At 33.4% G+C, this 19,989-nt stretch overlaps 2 protein-coding genes across 2 annotated transcripts in view; one reads left to right on the top strand and one right to left on the bottom strand.

Annotated features, from left to right (window-relative positions):
• LOC129218688 (probable nuclear hormone receptor HR3) overlaps positions 1–19,989 on the top strand; it is a 310,012-nt gene that overhangs the window by 79,862 nt on the left and 210,161 nt on the right. The gene's annotated exons all lie outside the window — the stretch shown is intronic.
• The window catches only part of LOC129218689 (Wilms tumor protein 1-interacting protein-like), a 54,441-nt gene that overhangs the window by 20,722 nt on the left and 13,730 nt on the right, over positions 1–19,989 (bottom strand). The window contains exons 2-3 of the mRNA XM_054853010.1: positions 13,422–13,504; positions 273–368 (exon numbers count right to left, since the gene is read on the bottom strand). Coding sequence (XP_054708985.1) covers positions 273–368; positions 13,422–13,446 — 121 coding nt within the window. The 5' untranslated portion in view covers positions 13,447–13,504. The remainder of the gene's footprint in view (positions 1–272; positions 369–13,421; positions 13,505–19,989) is intronic.

Here is a 19,989-nt window from a genome sequence, read left to right on the forward strand (position 1 = left end):
TTTTAATGTAACAGTTAAACTAATTTCTAAAAAATCTTATTACTTTATAAAATTAGCTAGAAAAAAAGTTCATTTGCTGATTATTCGTGTTGTATGTAATGTTGGAGATTTTTTTTTTTTGCTCGTACTGAAACTAAGGTTTGTGATTAAGCTCTTTCTGAACACGCAGAAGGCAGAAGGCAATAGTCACTACTATTGTCTTCTGCAATAGCTTGAATTCTCAGTAATTATAACAATTACAGCATGCATAAATTATATGACGTAATACCTACTACACAGGGAGCATACGAAGCATTTCTGATGATAGTTGAGTTTTTCTGCTACGCATCCTTTTTCGGAAATAACTCCCAAACACTTGGCACATGTACCTGGAACAGAATAATTTTCTTCCTTTAAAATGCTTTTTAGCCATCTTATATTGTCCGTCCATCACGAGAAAAGCCCCCCCCCCCCCCCGAAATGTCTGCGCCTGTCTATTGTTATAGCAACGAGGCTTGTCTCATTTTTTCAAGGGAAGTTTAATGTAGGAAATACCCGTACGACTGCACAAAGACGAGAAGATGAGTGGCAAAATGGCACCACAAAACCTCCTGTTAAGAAAATGAACGAAGTCCGTCTCTATGGCAGTAAACGGGTTCAGACTTTACGGCGGGAGCTTTTCTCGTGAAGGATAGACAGTACGTATGAGAAGGCACCATAGAGTTAATGTAAACAATAGAGTGAGTTTCCTTTCATCTGTAAGGCAAACATCAGCTGTCAACATAGAGCGAAAGTGTATTGTGGCTCTAATAAGCTGAACTATGACCTTGCCAATGTAATGTTTACCTCTTTATGGGTCAACAGAAAAGAGTAATTGGGTTCAGTTTAGTTCGGTTACTTTCGAGCTGTTTTTCTTCCGGACAGTAGAAACTCTTTTATCCGGATTAACTGGGACCAAAGGGAATCCGGAGAGCCGAAAATCCGGATAATCCAGGAAATAAGCAAAGAAAATCTGAATAAGCAGACGTATCGTTCATTATGATAAAAAAAAACATGTTTTGTAACATCATTATATATAATTCTTTACAAGACATCAAACGATATAAAAATAATTTGTACACTCTCTTCTGTTTCAAACATGTGTGGCGTTTGAATAATGCGCAGTCAACTAGAGTTTGAGCTAGGGCAGCTATACATACAAGCCGACGCATCAGCTTAAGTTTAAGTCATTTTGGATCGGATTTTCATTGTTGCGGACCCAGGGTTACCAGAGCAAATTTTCTTATTTTGCCAAATTGGCCTAAAATAATATTTTATTTAATTAACAATTCATGTGCCACTAATAATTTTTCCCCGTGGAAAATCATCAAACGCGATAACTTTCCAGAAAAGACAGCCTCTCAAACACGAGCTCTGATCCAAAATGGCTGATCTTATGCTGATGCGTCGACATATATATATATATATATATATATATATATATATATATATATATATATATATATATATATATATATATATATATATATCGGCTCTAAATTGCGCAAACCTAACCTTGCAGCGTCATAATGCTGTGGTTAGAATCTGCGTAGCCTTCCCAATGGTGCTAGGTTAGGTTTGCCTCAACTATAAACGTTTTACCACTAATTGATCAATATTAAACACAAATGTTTAGAGAATGTATGGTTACATTATTGCTATCCCAACTAAAAATGATATGTGTGAGTATAAATTTTGAAGAAAAAATAAGACTAAAAAATAGATTCGAATAATCCGGATATCCCGATAAACGAGATCCGAGTAAGCGAAGTTCTACTGTACTTATTCAAAAGTATTAATACTCAAATCTGTGTCAATAACACGTCCTCTTTTTTCGCTAAGCTCCCTGACGAAACTATTTTTTTTTATTTGAAGAGAAAATATACACATTCGTTTCGCTATCGTTGCAGTCAGTTCTTACTGACAGTATAAACAACACCGTTTGAGTGTTTTAAATGAGCAAACTTATCGAAATTTCGAAAACACTTAGTTTTTAACTAAATTCATGTTGAACAGTAGAGATCTCTATTGATTTTGAAACGAAAATAACCTTTAAACTATCCCTAAATACATACAATATACCAGACAGCCCGATTATCACATGCAGAGACTGCAGTTTCGTTTTCATAAGAACTCATCTGGAATAGTGAATAACCGAGCCGGAGGCAGATGTCATCTTATTGAAGCTGAGAGTGCCTACAAACTGGTAAATACCCAAGCTTTGCTTTCAATTTACGATTAAGGGGAAATTTTAAGGCAGATTTTTTCCGTAACTTTTGAGGGGATGCTCCATCACTCTTGAGCAGGGTTGCCAGAATTAAGAACACTAAATAAGGGACAGGCTTCTACGAGTGAAAAATGAGTGGGGGGAGGGATATTTTTGAGACGTCTATTCAAGATAAATCTGAAAAATTCAATCGCAACAAAGCATTAAACCTCCCAAAATGTCGACAATAAAAATCGTTTTCATTACGATCGACGACGCATGCGTAGATATATAATTTGCAACATTAGTCAATGAGCAAAGAAGAAGCAATTATTCGCTTCCTCATGGTCAGCCGCCAAAGCAAAAACATACCAACCAAATCAAAACGAAAGCAATTTTTGCATTTACTGCCACATGATATTTTAATTGCTCTTCATTTTACATTTTTTGTTTTATTTTATTTTTTTCCTCTTAAAATAATGTCTCGTTCTGTAAAATATTGTTATCAACCAGAATTCGGGACTTTAGCCGTCCCGTATGGATGTTCCCAGAGACGCAGTACAATTTTTCAAAATACGGGACTGTCCCTTGAAATCTGGGACGTCTGGCAACCCTGCTCTTGAGGGTGATATAGACACCTGTTTCCTGATATCTTAGATCTTATTCATGCGTACCATACATACAGGCAGACAATCATCAAGTTTATATATTTGTACGATTTTGTTGAAAAAATCTAAATTTACGCGTCGAACCGCACTATGCTGCGGACACTCGCTGGCGAGATAAATTTACTTAATCTACCAGTTTGTGGGCACTCTCACCTTCAATGAGATGACATCTGCCTCCAGCTGGGTTATTCACCAATCCAGGCTAATGAGTTCTAATAAGTAAGAAACTGCAGCCTCTGGATGTGATAACCGGGATGTGTGGTATATTACATGTATATCTGGGGGGGGGGGCTTAGCCCTGGCTTAGGGGCGGAAACTTACGGTTTAATATCCCTAAATCGTTGTGCAGTAAAAAAGTGACATTAGTAAAAAAAGTTCTTGCCTTTGCTTACGTAACTTTTCATCTGAACAAATATGAAACTCTAATGAAATTTCAATTTTTTTTCTTTTGATATTATTAAAACGCGGTTTTGAAAACAAGCCTTTGAAGTGATACAAACGAACAAATACATATAGCTTTTCTTATCAGGTTCATGTTAGAATAGTTAAACCAATTTATATTTCACCTAAATATTTTTTTCAAAATCTGATTTTGCTTGATTAGCATTTTGATAATTCTTACGAAACCGTATTTAACTATTACTGCACTGCTTCTATATATATATACACTAGTTTCTATTTTCATCACTAATCCGAAGTTAGTTTTCATTGTACTGCTTTCATTATAAAACTGCTCTTAGCTTTCACTGCGAAAAAGTTAGCTTTCACTGCACTGCTTTCCCTAGAATAGAGCAGGAGTTTAAAAGTGGGTGCCGCGGCACCCTGGGGTTCCGTTAGTAGAGCCAAAGGGTACCGAGAAGTTTTCATAGTATTAAATGTAAATTGTTAATGAAAAAAAAAAGTGTAGTTAGTTATTCATCAAAATTTCAGGTATTCTACTACAATAAAAGAGTAACAACGAGAGTGGCACCGTTTCTCTACGAAGCTTTAAAAGGTCTTATTTTAATAAGCAAATAACAAGTGGAACCCTGTTAAAAGATACTTTGATTTTTTTCAACAAAATCATACAAATATATCAACTTGATGATTGGCTGCCTGTATGTATGGTACGCATGAATAAGATCTAAGATGTCAGGAAATAGGTGTGTCTATCACTCTCAAGAGTGATGGCGCATCCCCTCAAAAGTACGGAAATAATTTGCCTTAAAATTTCCCCCTAATCCTGTAAAACTTCAGTGACTCCAGTCACAAAGAATTGACTTGGGTGCCTTGAGAAAATTCTGACTATTGGGAACCCTTGGAAGAGAGCCTAAATAGCTTTCACTGCACTGCTTTCACTATGAAAAAGTTAGCTTTCACTGTACTGCTTTCAATACAGAGCAACAAGTAGTTTTCACTGCACTGTTTTCAGAATGAAAAGGTTAGCTTTTACTGCACTGCTTTCAGTAACAGAGCCGTAAGTAGTTTTTACTGCACTGCTTTGAATATGAAAGAGTTAGCTTTTACTGCACTGCTTTCAATACAGGGCCATAAGTAGCTTTCACTATACTGCTTTCTGAATGAAAAGGTTAGCTTTTACTGCACTGCTTTGAGTTACAGAACCGTAAGTAGTTTTCGCTGCACTGCTTTGAATATGAAAGAGTTAGCTTTTACTGCATTGCTTTCAATACAAGGCTATAACTAGCTTTCACTGCACTGCTTTCACTATGAAAAAGTTAGCTTTCACTGTACTGCTTTCAATACAGAGCAACAAGTAGTTTTCACTGCACTGTTTTCAGAATGAAAAGGTTAGCTTTTACTGCACTGCTTTGAGTTACAGAACCGTAAGTAGTTTTCGCTGCACTGCTTTGAATATGAAAGAGTTAGCTTTTACTGCATTGCTTTCAATACAAGGCTATAACTAGCTTTCTCTATAATGCTTTCAGAATGAAAAGGTTAGCTATTATTGCACTGCTTCCAGAGGCGTAGTTCTTTTAAAAGGTGTTCAGATAGTTGACAGCCTAAATTAGCGCTTATCAACTTTTTTTTACCCGAAGACAACTGAAACGTTGCAAAAAAAAAAAAAAAAATTAGTTCGTTTACCGGGGAGGTTTTTTCTTTCTTTTTTGCAAAAAAAAAAGGGGGGGGGAAGTGGCTCTTCTTTTTCCCTTGTCCTTTTTTTAAAAAAAAAAGTCCTCTGCAAATAAGACCGCTTATTAGAATATCGGTTAAAAGATTGGTTGGTTGGTTGGTTTATTTTTAATGGCGCAAGAGCCTCTGAGGGTTCAATTTTAAGTACCAATTATATACATAAGTATAAAGTCAAGATATGTTAAAAGTAAGTGTGTTTTGAGGAGAAAGGTATAAACATGAGTAGTTTAAAATAAGTAATAAAAACATGCAAACATTAAGATAACGTATGAACCAATATGTTAACAAAAACTTTGAATAACAAGAAAAGGACAAAATCACATTTTGACGAAACAAACACTAAATTAAAAAGGAGAAGCCAATCTCCCGGAGGAAGGAGTACAAATTGCAATGGGGTGGGTCCCCAATCTGTTAAAAGAATGTTCTGCTTTATGCAATACACTTTCAATGTACCAAACAGTTGATGTTTTATTTAAATCCCGCTTATTGGAATAACCAGTCGTGGAAAATTGGCTATTCCATTAAGCGGGTTCGACTATACTTGGAATTAAGAAACTGTTGCATACGTAAATTGTAATTGTTTAACATAAATTTTCGTTAAAAACATTTTTAACTGTGAAGAAGAGTAATCATTATGTTAATTCTACATATTCGAATAAACCTTCGAGAAAAAGCATAAAACGTATGCAAAATAATTAAGTGTTATTTTTGCTATTGCTATTAATATTATTTCGAATAAAGATTTTTTTTAAGCGAACAGGCTAAAAGCGTTACGGACCGGCGCACAGTGGGGCGAAAACGGCAAAAAGCGCTTAAAAATGTTTCAAGTACTAAGCATAGAAATCGGAAGCAAATGTATTCCAATATTTCTGGTCTTACATCAAAAATGTGCAATACATGGCGTGTTTACGTTTCGTAAACATCCGTTACAGAGGTAACTGATTTCCTTTTCATCTTAGTCAATCTGAAGGAGATATCTGAGGGCCTCCATTCTATCCGAAGGCTTTTCCTGTTCTATTTTTACGAGCCACCCTCAATGCAGTTTACAGTTTCTCGGTGATCAAACAAGTTGGTTTATTTAAAAGTTTTTCTCCCAAGCATTGCCAGATGGAAGATATGCCTTGAAAACGAGAATGCGTTTTTAGAGCTTTAGATCGGTTTACTGTTCGGCTGAAATTGATGCCAATTTTCTAGTGCTATCTCTTAATAAATGATGCCAAGATGCGTAGGCTTGAAATCGTTGAGCATTTATATATAATCAAATGGCGTATTCAAAATTGCTTTGTCATTAACCAGGGGCTGTTTTTATTTTTATTTTAGTCCCTTCGGTGTTAAAATATTTCTCGTTCAGTTTTAAATTCTGAATTTCAGTTTTTTTTTTTTTTTTTTTTTTTTTCTTCAAGAACAAAAAGTAGCTCAGGCACAAACACTAGACAAAATCTTTTTCAATTGGATCTTTAGCCCTTTTATATTTTAAACATTCAAATTAGTGGAGCCAAACACTCATTCAATTGCATACGAAATAAATGTTCATTTCCATGCAGAAGAAAAATAAGTGATTAAAATCAACGTTTTTGAAACACAAATTTGCAAAGTTATTTACGTGTTTTTGGGTTTTAAGGAGCCTTTTATTTTGAGGCAGATGTTCAAATATTTCGTTCAAGGCTGTTAACTGGTGCGCATGAATTACTCAAAATATAAAATAAACTTTGAAAAATTCACTTTTTCTTTCTTCCACAATATACATAAACATACATATATATATATATATATATTGATTTAGCGATTATCAAGGAAAAAAAAGGGGGAAGAAAATGAAATAAAAGAAAAAAGAAAAATAAAAGAAATGAAATCTCTTCATCATTCATCAAAATAAATACAAATGACGTTGCAAATAGAGATGGTATTTTTATATTAAATCAATGAAAACACCATTCGTAGCAAACTAGAAATGACTTTTCATGCAAACCTGACTTTCATATCATTCTGCAACCTATCGTTACTCGTAAGATTAAAAAAAAAAAAAAAAGGCCTCCTTAAAAATGTCTTTCTGAGTAAGAACGCAATCAAAGTAAACAAAAAATAATTTTAAAAAACATTTCTCCAAAATAAGGAATCACCGGAAAAGCCCATGATTCTGACTCAATGTCATTGCAGTTTACGTTTTACACTTCGTCACGAGCTTTTATCAATTGCTTGTATAGTTATCTTTTATTTCCATTATCATCAGGAACTAAACGTAAAATTACTGTCAGTCTCTTTTTACTTTTTACTCGATTGTGACGAACTGAATAGAATCTTATCTACTGAGGCTAAACAGAGTGATTAACATTGTCTTTCGAACAAACGTATCTTATGAAAAGAAATACAGTCGAACTTGCTTATAACGAGCCCTGATTTAACGAGAACCCGGATTTAGCGAGAAAATTAGAAATACTTGGCTGGTACAATGTCTATGGGAGCATAACTCGCTCTTAATGAGCATCCCCGCTTAAAGCTAGCAATATTTTTGTAATTCGCAAAATTTGTACTGACTTCCAGCTTAGCTTATCATTTTTGGTAAATTTCCTTCGACATTCCAAAGCCATCCAAAGTTACTGATAAATCATAAATCCTGAGAATAAGCGATAGCCTTTTTCTTAATTTGTGGAGCAAATAAACATATAAAAATTATATATGTTTGTATATGTGTATTCCTCAAAAACATTGCCATAATAATTAGACATTCAGACAGTGCAAAGCAAAGTAATCAACTTATTTAGTACTGTACAGTGGTTAAAAAGAAGAAGAAAAAAAGCAACTATGATGAATTTTTATGATTTTTTTTACGAGCAACCGCTGTTATAACGAACAGATACCACAGTCCCTCTGCGCTCGCTATAAGCGAGTTCAACTGCAGCTTATTAGTTTTTGAGTTCATAATTTTAAGCAAATAGTGGTATCAAAGGTGTCCTCAATGGAAGGTCACCCAAATGTCACCCATGCCCTTAGTCGGCAACTTTGACGACTCGGAACATTTCCAGAACGGATTGCAATAATGCAGTTTAAAAAAAAAAATGTTCCTTTTTAATGATGCTTAATGTTTTTTCTCGTTAGAAGTAGGTGTGTGTGTTCATTGTGCATATTCGTAATTTAGTACGCGGTAAAAAATCACTGTTTCATTTGGTTCATTGAGAATTTCCTCCTCCCAAAAACTCAAGTTTGGAGCGCCCCACAGTGGGGCGAAAACGACAAAAACAGGTTAAAAGAGTTTTTTTTTATATTCAACCAATTGCGGATTAATATATTTACACAGGCCTATATCTTAGGCAGTCAGAACTGGAATTTTAAAGCCCTTCATCCACTACAAAGTTAAAGATAGCCTTTAGACGGTGAAGAACCATGAATGAAGGAGATTTAAACAAACTGCTTTTAAGCAATCTATATATATTTTTTCGTATTAATGGCGGGTATATTTAATTTCTCTCGTGTCCGACAATAGTAAAAAAGCAAAAAAAAAAAAAGAAAAAAAAAAGAAGAATCGAATATTCAAACAGATAATTGGTTTTGATCAGCACCGAAAACTGGGGAATTCAAAGTTATTTTTTTTCAAAACGCTCTACAAAAAAATGTCCTCTTATGTCCTCTTAGAAATTAATGTTAATTAGTCATTAATGGTCTGTAGAAAGATCCTGAATTAGCTGCGTAAACCTGCGAACGTTGGACCCTGAGCCGAAACAGATCGAGAAAAATCCATTATAACATGCCTGAGTAAACAAACAAGCGAGAGAGGTTTAAAAACACTTCTAAGCGCTTTATGGCGTTTTCGCCCCACAGTGCGCCCCAGTGTGGTAAAAGAATGGAATTTGGTAAATTATTCATAGTTTTTATTTTTACTACAGTGTTTAAAACTGAGAAATTATCCTGAAGAAATCGCGGTTAGCGCTGCAATCTGGATCGCGTTACTCAATTACAGTTGAACTCGCTTATAGCGAACCTTGTTTTAACAAAAACTCTGATTTAGCGAGGAAATCAGAAAGATTTGGTTGGTACAATGCCGAAACCTATGGGAACAAAACTCGCTTTTAACAAGGAAACCCCGTTTAAAGCGAGCAATATTTTTGTAATTCAAAAAATGCCTGTTAATTTCCTCCTCAGAAAAGATTTTGCTATTTTTGGAAAAATTCCATTCGCATTTCGAATTCAGCCAAAAGTTAGAGATAAGACATAAATCATGAGAACAAGTGATGACACGGCCCTTTTCTTTTGAAATTTCTGGAGCAGAGGAGCATTTAAAAAGTATACGAGTATGTTTGTTGAAGAGAATGTTATCATTTCCAAGATATACCGTGAAACCTGTGTAAGTTGACCATTAGCGGTGCACTACTTTAGTGGTCAACTTAAACAGGTGGTCAACTTACAAAGGTTGATTTATATATTACGCGCTAATTCCGTGCCTCAAAAAAGCGGTCAACTTAGATAGGTGGTCAACCTACAAGGGTGATCAACTTCACAGATTTTACTGTTCTTCCAAGGATATTGTAGCTGAAAATCAAGAGAGAGAGAGAGAGGAGAAAAAAGATGAAAACAATTACCATAACAGCAAATGTGAAGAATTTGAAGTTGAATAGCCCTTGACATACTTGGCTTCGAAAGTACAGGAAAATTTCAAACTATTTTGAAGCCTCAGATGTACTAAATGACGATGTTTTTCAAACCCCACGTTCTTCGAAAACAATAACAAGAAGACAATAAGATAGTTCAAATTAAATAACCAACTTCTTTGGTACTGTACAGAAATATAAAAACAACTAATAAAGCCAGCATAAATGTTCATGATTTTTTTTCACGAACCCGTTTTTTACAAGCCCTGGGTTATAGCGAGTATCGCGGTCCCTTTGCGCTCGTCACAAGCAAGTTCGACTGTATTTTCTGGACGATTTCTTTAACAACACAAATAAATAAATAAATAAACAAAATAAAAAACAATAATAATAAATAATAAATTCGCACTTTTTGCTTCTGAAGAAAAAGAAAGCGAAGAAAAAGCACGTTTCGAGTTCAAGAAATAATTTTTATGTAATTGTGAAATAAAAAAAAATATTTTGTCACTTTATCTCGAAGCGCTAAAATAATTTATAAAGCTGATACATTTCTTCAAAAAGCTGAAGACTAATTAACTCATTGCGCAATACAGAAAACAGCATTTTACGTGGAGTGGTACTTTAAAAATGGGGAGACTTAGCTAATAAAAAAAAACCCCCAAAATAATAAGAATAGAGGAAAAAAGTTTTGAAATATTCCATTAAGAATATACAAAACTACCAAAATTATAGAAAAAGGAGACAATTATCAACCTAAATAATTCATTATATCTCACTTCAAATAAATAATTTCTAAAAAAATAAAGAAAGCGAAAAAAAAAAAAAAAAAAAAAAGAAATAGATGCATTAAAACTCTGTTCACCTTTTTAAAATTACATTGTTGTGTTGCTAACGCGATTCAATTTTTGGTTGTTGCAACTAGTTGCAACTCTAGGATATGCAACCAATCGCCTCTTTTTGTTCCTTGTTCAGAGCAAAATGTTTGAGGTAGTTTCAAAAAAAAAAAAAAACAGCAACGAAAGGGGTGGAAAAACAATATATTTTCGAACAATAACTTTTTTTTTTGCTATATTTAAATTCTGTTATCTTAATAATATGAAACATAATTTATAACTTTTTGTATTCGATATTTTATAAAATAAATTTTTTGACCCATAACGAACCTTAAAGGGTTAAAAAGGTGAGGGAGGGGGTGGGGACACGTAGTTTAGGTGCAGTGTTGGTAAACCTACGGCTCGTAAAGCTGTTCCATGTGGCCCGTGTAGTTCTGTTCAACATTCGGAATCGAAAATTATGTTTTGGACACTTAACTTCCAAAACAATCAATCAGTCACCTTCATTCGGAACCAAGAACTATTGTTTCAACTTTGGAGTCGAATCGTCAGAAGTTGGTTTCTAAAAGACATGTGGAAATTTCATATTGATAAAAGCATGTAGCAGGAATAACAATTTTTGGTTTGTAATCTTTTCCATATTGTCCCTTTTTTTTTTCCAAATATGTTTACATTTTACATGTGCCCTGACCCGCGAGATTCATCTGAATATAAGGTGCGACCCTCACGGAAAAAATGTAAGACACCACTAATTAGGTGAAGAACTTTCTATGCAGCACCTGCACCCCTGCACGATACACGGAAAAATAACCATCGCAAAACTATCGTTCTTAAAATGCATTTTAAAACGCAATTATTCTTCATATTTGAATTGAATGAAAGAATGCAAATTATATAATTAAAATGTATGAAATGCTGCGATGTATTCTTCAAGTTCTCTTTCTGCAAGTTTTCTTTACATATGGTTGATTTCGGTTTCATTTCGATTCCAAACTAAAATATTCTGAATCTGGCACGGGTAAGTCTTTTATCAGCAAAACGTGCTCAAGACGTCGAAAGAGGTTTTCAAAAAATTTTAATGACATACATGACTAAAATGCTATGTGTGCAACACTTTGGCGGGAAAAAATATTTTGCCAAATCAAACAACTCGTAGAGTTACTAAGCATGAAGTTAACTCAAAGTATTCAATTAGCTTTTACTCGTAATCTTTATTAAAAGAAAAAAAAATCAGATTAATTTGAAACAACAATGTGTTGCATGTTTTAAGCCGATAATTTTAGATTAGTATTTTTCTTTCTTTTTTTGTTTTGCCATTGATCAATTTTAGTAAATCGAACCGTAATCTTCCTGGACTCATTAGATATCCCGTTTTCAAGTTAGAACGAGTTTCAACGTCGAAATAATTCGTCAAAGACTTAATATTCCGTCTGGTTAAGTGCGAGACATAGTCTGATTCTGTTATGTTGACTTCCGACAAGCTATGGTTTTCCATTTGTTAAGGACGGTTAACAAATTAATATTACCTACTCTATATCACATAATTATATTTGAAATAAATAAGGCTGAGCTCGTTATTTTGTTGCCTTATAAACAACAAATGTCAAATTTAATCATATTCTGTTATAATCGATTGCATGGTGATGTGGGAGCGTTCATTTTCGTTCTTTAAAATAAGCGGTTACAATTAGGTAATAAAAAGTACCAACCTACTCTGCACTATAAAACCCTGAGAGATTCCAATAAATCGTCCTAAATGCCTAGTTTTTGATTTAGGTTTTACTGTTACTTTATTTTACGTTGTTGCAAAATATGCATTGGTAAAAAAAAAATCAACATAAATCGAGGGTTTTTTTTTTCCTTTAAAAGGGTTTCTTTGAGCAATCAGGATTGCTTATTGTTCTCACTCCACTGTCCTTGGCGGTTGGTTCCTTTTTCAGCTTGGATCAGGGGCCTCTGCAGCACCACCGCCCACCGGCCTCTGGTCCTATAGCACCGCTGCTCCTGGTCGGTGGTGTCCATGTCCTACAAACACGCACGCTCATACACATGCACACTCTCACACATACAAACTCACACACGCGCCTACGCGCATACACACAGGTCACGCACACACACAAGCGTACACATGTACGCACACATGCCTTCACACACCAATATACACACGTAACCGCCAAGGAGGAGGGGCAGGTTTGAGGGGACATGAGCCGTTTCTAGAAACAACGAGTAGGGTCGTGTCGCAACTCGTGATTGCGAAAATCATAATTTGAATTCAAAATTTCAGAATTCAAATTAATATATATATATTTTCAATTTTAAATGCTATGACTCACCACAAAATATATGAGACAAAAATTCCCTTAATATTCAAAAAAATTGTATTGTTCTGCGTAAAGCCCTTTCTTCTCATAAAAAAGTGTTTCAAAATATATATATATATTTGGGTTTTTTACCCAATTACCTTGTAAACATCCCCATTGCTGTTCTAATATGACTGACTAAAATTATAGCAAGCCTAATGCAGGGTTGCACAGAAATGGTTCTGCCTCATGAGGTGTAAATCGAGCCTTCAGTACATGGTTCTATAACCATGTGATTTGATGAATATGTGTATGCTAAAGATTTAAATTTCACAACCGTGAGAACCTATATCTGTAACTTGAAATGATAACCCACTAATATCGTTCTTAACAACAATAATATTCACACCTGTCACATTTAACATTGTGCAAATCACAGACTTCAGTGTATTTTTGTCTATTGAGTGCATTTTTCTGAGCAGAAAAATATTATGGCCTTAAAAATGTCCGGAATCAGAAAACCTAGATAAGAACTAATTCAGTTCAACCTGAGAAGAAAAACAATTTTGAAGGTTCAAAAAAATAAACAAATTAAAAGTTTTAAAAAACGGTTGGCTGAAATGGAAAATTCAGACGCACTCAATTTAGTCTGTCAAGATTGGAAACAAAAACGAGCACTGTACCTAGATAAGGTTGGCTACTAGCCATTTTGCCTGCGACTGATGCTCTTCGGTAAGTCGACCTTATCCTCGCTTTCTCAATGCACCTGAAAGTAAAAAGAATAAAGTTAAGAAAACGAATTACGAAATGGGAATTGGCAGCAGTGTAGCTATGCTCCGACACCTGGTGGACGGTCTCAAAGTGTCATATAAAAAGAGATACAGCGTGAGTTAAGAGTTTTTCGTTAAAATTTTGTTACTTTGAACACGCCTTTTGAATGCTAAATTGTGATCGTAAAACCAAGAAGGAAAAGAATTAGAATTAAGGGTAATATAAAATGAGTTAGGAGCGCATTTAAATGCGTGTTTGATTTTTTAATTTTGGAACTTGGATACTAGATATTTAATAATGTGGCTACGTGTGTGCAAGAAATTTTTTAAATATTACGTAATCTCAATTAAGTTTTTAAAAGATTTCAAGCATAAAAATGTAAACTGAATTTGAATTTTACGAAATTTATTGAAAAGCATTGTTTATTATTTGTCTTCTTTTATAAATGGAAAACTGCTCATTAAGGTGCAGCGATTTTTAAAAATTAATTTAATTCATTAATTTACTAATTTTTAACTTTTTTTTCTTTGGAAAGCTAAACCAACTGTGTTCCCAACGTGACTAAATATTTAGGGGGTAAAATCAAAAGACAATCAAATAAATTTAGCGCCATACAGCCATAAATATCTGCAAATGTATGTATCTGTCTTTATTTATTTTATAACTATTAATATTGTTCAATTATTTATTTATTTTTGGAGATATAACGAATGAAAACGAATTGCCATTGGAATTTTTCGTTTTTTAACTTTAAAAATCGGTTACGAGTACAAAATTTTAAAAACAGGTTATAAAATTGTTTCAACCAAAATGTGGAGCAGAGGATTACATTATCACGTGCCGCCAGTATGCAACACTGGGATTAAATGTAAGAGTACTAGATGTTCGAATATCATCCGGACTGTCCGGCTTTTTGAACAACGTTGTAGAGTAACGACATATGTTTCGAGGTTATGAGCAGGGCTGCGGAGTCGGAAGGAAAATGGCCGACTCCGACTCCTGGATTTTGAAACACCCGACTCCGGATTTTTTTTACATTGTATTTTTTCAATTCCCTCTCTCCCTGCAGGGGAAGGGGGAAAACCTCTCCTCTAAACAGATTGAAATATTAATTCCTTTTTATGAAAATTTCGCATTTTGTTTTTTATTGTAAACCCAAGACGCATAGAACGTTAGAAATGCAATTTAAAAATCAAATTTTCCAATAGTTACAAGTTTAAAAGTGAGATGACTTAAAAATCCCATTAAAAAATTGAAAAGGATTACCTGTAATTTGCCTCCCTTTAATGTTTAACAAATAGATATTGATCAAATCGTGTGCTTTCAATTTTTGAAAGCTGTAACTTGAGAGCAAAAAAGTTTTTTTTTCTAAGTCCAAGTTCTTGAGAGGGGGTGGTTTGCCCCGGGTGACACCCATCTGGTAGATGACACCCAAAGTTAATTTCAGAATTTATAAAAAATATAAATACTTTAATTCTGAAAATTTTCCCGAATATATTTTAAATTATATTTCATCAATAAAATTTCAACGAAAATAGAACACATAAATGTCAGGAGCTAATTTTACACAAAATGCAGCGGTGTACAAATTCGTACGCGAATAGTTTTTACCATACCTATATTTCTACTTCGTTAAATTTTTAATTTAAATTTTACTGGCTGCTTTAGAATTAACCTTAATATGAAGATTTTAAGATAAGTCTTCATTTAAGACTGCAATAAAAGACTGCGAGTGTTGTGATCAAGAAATCATTTACACTTATTTTGTTCCACACTTATTAGTGAGAATCAAGCTTATAGAAAGAGTCTTAATAAAGGAAAAAAAAAACATTAGATTATTTCATCAGATCTTTTGGATTCGTGCTTTCGCGCCAGAACTTATTAGAATTTGCCGATCACTCTCAAAAGTTTCCACCTGAGCTACGGGCCTCGACTTACTAAATTGTTACATTCCTTTAACTATTTTATAACTGAGATCGAAAAAAAAAAAACACTATATTTCTATTTTTATTTGAAAGTGATTACTTGAAAATGTTAGTCAAAAAAAAAAAAAACCGTTTGTTGACAGTTGCTGTTAGTTAAGCTTAAAATCAAGCAAACTAGGAGACGGCTACAGAAAGTTCGGTAAGCACTCAAGCTAGCTGATTGCCATAATGGCAGTTATTTTATCATTAGTAGCTTTTTATACGTGTAATCCAACCAATTGGTAGTCAGTTTTAAAAAAAAATGCAAGGAGAGTCAGTGAAAATGAAAGAAAAGAAGAAACCCGGAGTCGGAGTCGGAATGTTTTCTAACGACTCCGACTCCTTTACCCCAAAATCAGTCTGTTTCCAACTTTTCGACTCCGACTCCCACTCATGAGGAATATAAAATGTAATAACAGAATTTAAAAAAAAAATACTTAGCACTTTTCATAATGCACTCAAAAGGACAAAATAACTTTTCTGGGTCAGAAAAGACAATATTTAAGTACTCCTGTAGTTTTCAATTATTCCTAGAAAATGACACCACAAACGAGGAAAAGTACGGCTCAAGTCAGGTAGAGAATTTCTCTCTTTTCATTGTCTGGCTTTCAATCATAAACTTGAGTGTTGAAACATGCATATTTTTCTGGGAAAGTTTGGTTTGAAATGACTTGAGCCGCACTTTTTCTCGTTTGTGGAGTCATTTTCTTGGAATAATTGAAAATTACAGGAACACTTAAATATTTGTTCTTTCTGACCCATAAAAGTTATTTTGACTTTTTGAATGCAGTATGAAAAGTGCTTAGTATTTTTCTTTTTTAATTCTGTTATTTTATTCTTTTTAGTGTAAATGTATTTCAGAAATAGAATAATGTTACTATCGCGAAATTTCAGCTTTTTTTTTTCATATGAATGTTTCATACTAAAGGGGGAAAAAACTATACACGTGTCTAAAACTTTAAGCTTTTGGCACTAAAAATTAATCCTTGTTCCCCTCTAGGATTTGTTTGCGTTCTAATTTAATTATAACCCTTTAAATATTAAAGATTTTCGAAACTAATTCATATTTCACAACGTACAAGTTACTCGTGATAAAGATCCTACTATGTGCCTTTACTTAGCCCCGTTTTCGATTATTGGCATAGATGAGGATAAAAATCTTAAAAGAGCAATGATAGTGGATAAATTTCATGCTTGCTCCAGAGATGCTTTGATTCAAAATTTTTATTACGATTACTATTTTAATATTGCTGTTGTAATCTTGTAAGGCAACAAAACTTGTAACAATGGGTTTTATATTTAAACATTTAAGGGGGAAATTACATGAAATTTGCTATTTTCCATCCTAACCGATATAATAATTTTATTTCAGAATTTTAACTTTTTCAGCGTTAAGTTGTACCTTAAGATTAAGCAAATCATTTAGTGAAATCCAGAAGTCTCTAGGTGATCTAGTTGCTGAAATATAAGCAAAAGCAGGTCTCAGATTACTCCGTGACAATCAGACCAAGTATAACAAAAGTGCTTAAAAAATAGCAAAATGTTTGCCTTAGATCAGTAAGTGTATTGGTACTCCCTCCCCCCTTTTCTCTTCCGCTCTCATTATGATAAAGAAATTTATAGCAGCCGTTGATTAAGGGAGACATGGTATGTTTACTAGAGACGTCTTTAAAACATCTTCTACTATAGAGTATGTTTATTGCACACAAATGAATGACTTTTTTGAAATCTCTTTGAAAAATTGATGCTGTAGCATGAAATCCCAGTTTATTTTTAGGACTTGTCAAAAGACAATTAAAATTTTGCAAACTTTCCATGAATAGCGTATTTGCCATATCGTAAGTGTGAAGACTAAAGAAAAATACCAATGAGGGAGAGGAAAATACCGACAATTAAGTTAAAATGCTAATAAGTACGAGAAATATATTTAGAAAAGTTCTAATGATGTAAATAGAGTAAAATTTTGAGGACGACTGATAAAAAACAAAGTTGTTTCCGATTGCCATATTTTGGGCTAATAGTTTACAATTGCTTTTTGAAATATTTAACTGAACAGCATAATTCATTATTTCAACAAAAAATTCCAAATTTCCTAGTCCTGATGCTGTTATGCACCCTCACACAAAAACACCATCACCGTCCTGATTAACTGATCCAGCTAAGTTCTTCAGATTAAATTCCTCATTTTTTCTTCTATTGACAATTATACAACAATTTAACACAAAATATTGAATTTATTTTCATCTATAAGTAAGCCCTTGTTCCAAAACGGTTTGAGCTTATTTATCATAGATTTTACTACGGAAAGCGTAAGTTTACTGTTACAAGAAAATTTTTGCGGGAAGAGGTCTCCTTTATTTCAGCTCATCAGAGAACTTGGCGAACAATTTTAGGTGAAAATTAAACGCGTAAAATGTTTCATTAAACTCTGCAGAAACTTTTTCAGATCTCAAATGTGTATTTTTCATAATTTTTTTAACTGTAAACCTTCGATCATGCTTTGTTAACTTTGCTAGTTGGCCTTTATACTTACCTTGTTTTCGATCCAATTTTTGTCTTTAAAGCATTTTATCAAGCACTTCACTATAGAATGGTATAAATCAACTAATTTAGAGACATTTCAAACCAATTTATGGCTACTGTGAGGGAAAAAAAATCAAATTTTGAATCGTGTTTGTGGTTTTTTACGCATACCTGCCATTTTAAAATAACAAGCAAAATATTAGGGAATAAATAAACAGAAAATTAAAGGCAAATGATTTTACAGTGTCATTACAATGCAAAAATAATAATAAAAAAAAAAAAACCACACATGATAATTTTAATCATGAATTTATTCGAAAATATTTCAGTGCACGATGACTTTTGTGGCGTATTTTTTCTCTGTCTCATCGTTTTTTGACAAAATTCAAAAATGAAATCTGGCAATATTTTGAAAAAAACTACTAGGTTTTATTTAGAATGGCATAGGAATGGTGTGAAAAAAAATTGGACTTCATATTCGAATTCAGGTTTCCGTTATTTTGGTTTTACTACAAAATTTCAAGGTGTATGAACACTTTTGGGAGCCACTGTACATATGTTTCTATTTCTCATTCTCAACTAAATGATAAAATTCTGTCATTCTATGCTGTGTGAATCATCTACAAAATGCTTACGGATATGTAGTGGCAGTTTTGTTTTAAATCGTCATGCATTTAACTCATTCATCATGGAAATGATTTAACTGATAAGCGAAATCTTGTCAATATACATTGACACAATACTAAAACCAAACCCTAAACAGATTTTTTTGGCAAAACTCTTCCACCGATAATGACAGCTTTTGCAGAGCAATAAAGTAAAGTCGGACAAATATTTTAGCGATAAAAATTCCAAGCTTTTATTTTTTATTGTTCAAATTCTTAACGTTCTTTCTGCATTTTTCAATCCGTTCTGTGATAAATATTTCCAAGAATATTTATTTGCCATACTGTCCATTTCAGTTATATGCTGTAGTAATAAGGTAATTTAAATTAATTATTTGGAATTAGGTTAAGGAAAAAGCAGTGATTTTTCAGCATGGCCCTGGTAGCCAGTCAATGTTATTAAGTCCGCTTTCTTTCATCGAAATGAAAAACTAATATTTATTCAAATTCACTCAGAACAAGATAAATAAAATGTGTACTCACAGTGTTTTAGCAGATATTTTTAATGTTAAGCTGTTGCGGATGACGATTCCAAATGATGAATCACGCATATAAAAAAATACACATAACTGCTTGTTTTGCCCAAAATGGTACACATGGAACGCAATGTTTCACCTTTTTCGGCAATTTTAAAAATCACCGCAAGGTAGCGTATTCGAGAACTGGAGTTGCGAATCAGGAAGCAACTTAGGCTATAATTTATTCCAAGAAAACTTAGTTTAAAAAAGTTATGATGGAAAATAGTAAATTTCATGTAATTTCCCCAATTAATGATTAAATATTAAACCTATTGTTACAAAAATTAGTTGCCTTAGTCCCATAATGAAAATTTTAAATCAAGTCTTCTCTGGAGCAAGCATGACATTTATTGCATCTTAGAATTTGTATCCTCATCTACTATGCACATAAATGGCTACTTCTGTATGTAAGGATGTTCGGGGTAATCTTCAAAACTACTGGACGGATTTTCACTATTTTTTCACCATAGAAAGCTACATTATCAGGAAGCAACTTAGGCTATAATTTATTCCTAGAAAACTTAGTTTAAAAAAGTTATGATGGAAAATAGTAAATTTCATGTAACTTCCCCATTAAATAATTAAACATTAAACCCATTGTTACAAAAATTCGTTGCCTAACAACAGAAATATTGAAAGTAATCATAATGAAAATTTTAAATCAAGTCTTCTCTGGTGCAAGCATGACATTTATTGTTGCTTCTTAGGACTTTTATCCTTATCTATATACATAAATGGCTACTTTTGTAAGTGTGTAGGTCCGGGGTAAGCTTCAAAACTACAGGGCGGATTTTAACCATTTTTTCACCA

Source organism: Uloborus diversus, chromosome 3, assembly GCF_026930045.1.
Source record: "Uloborus diversus isolate 005 chromosome 3, Udiv.v.3.1, whole genome shotgun sequence".
In the NCBI taxonomy this organism is placed as follows: Eukaryota; Metazoa; Arthropoda; class Arachnida; order Araneae; family Uloboridae; genus Uloborus; species Uloborus diversus.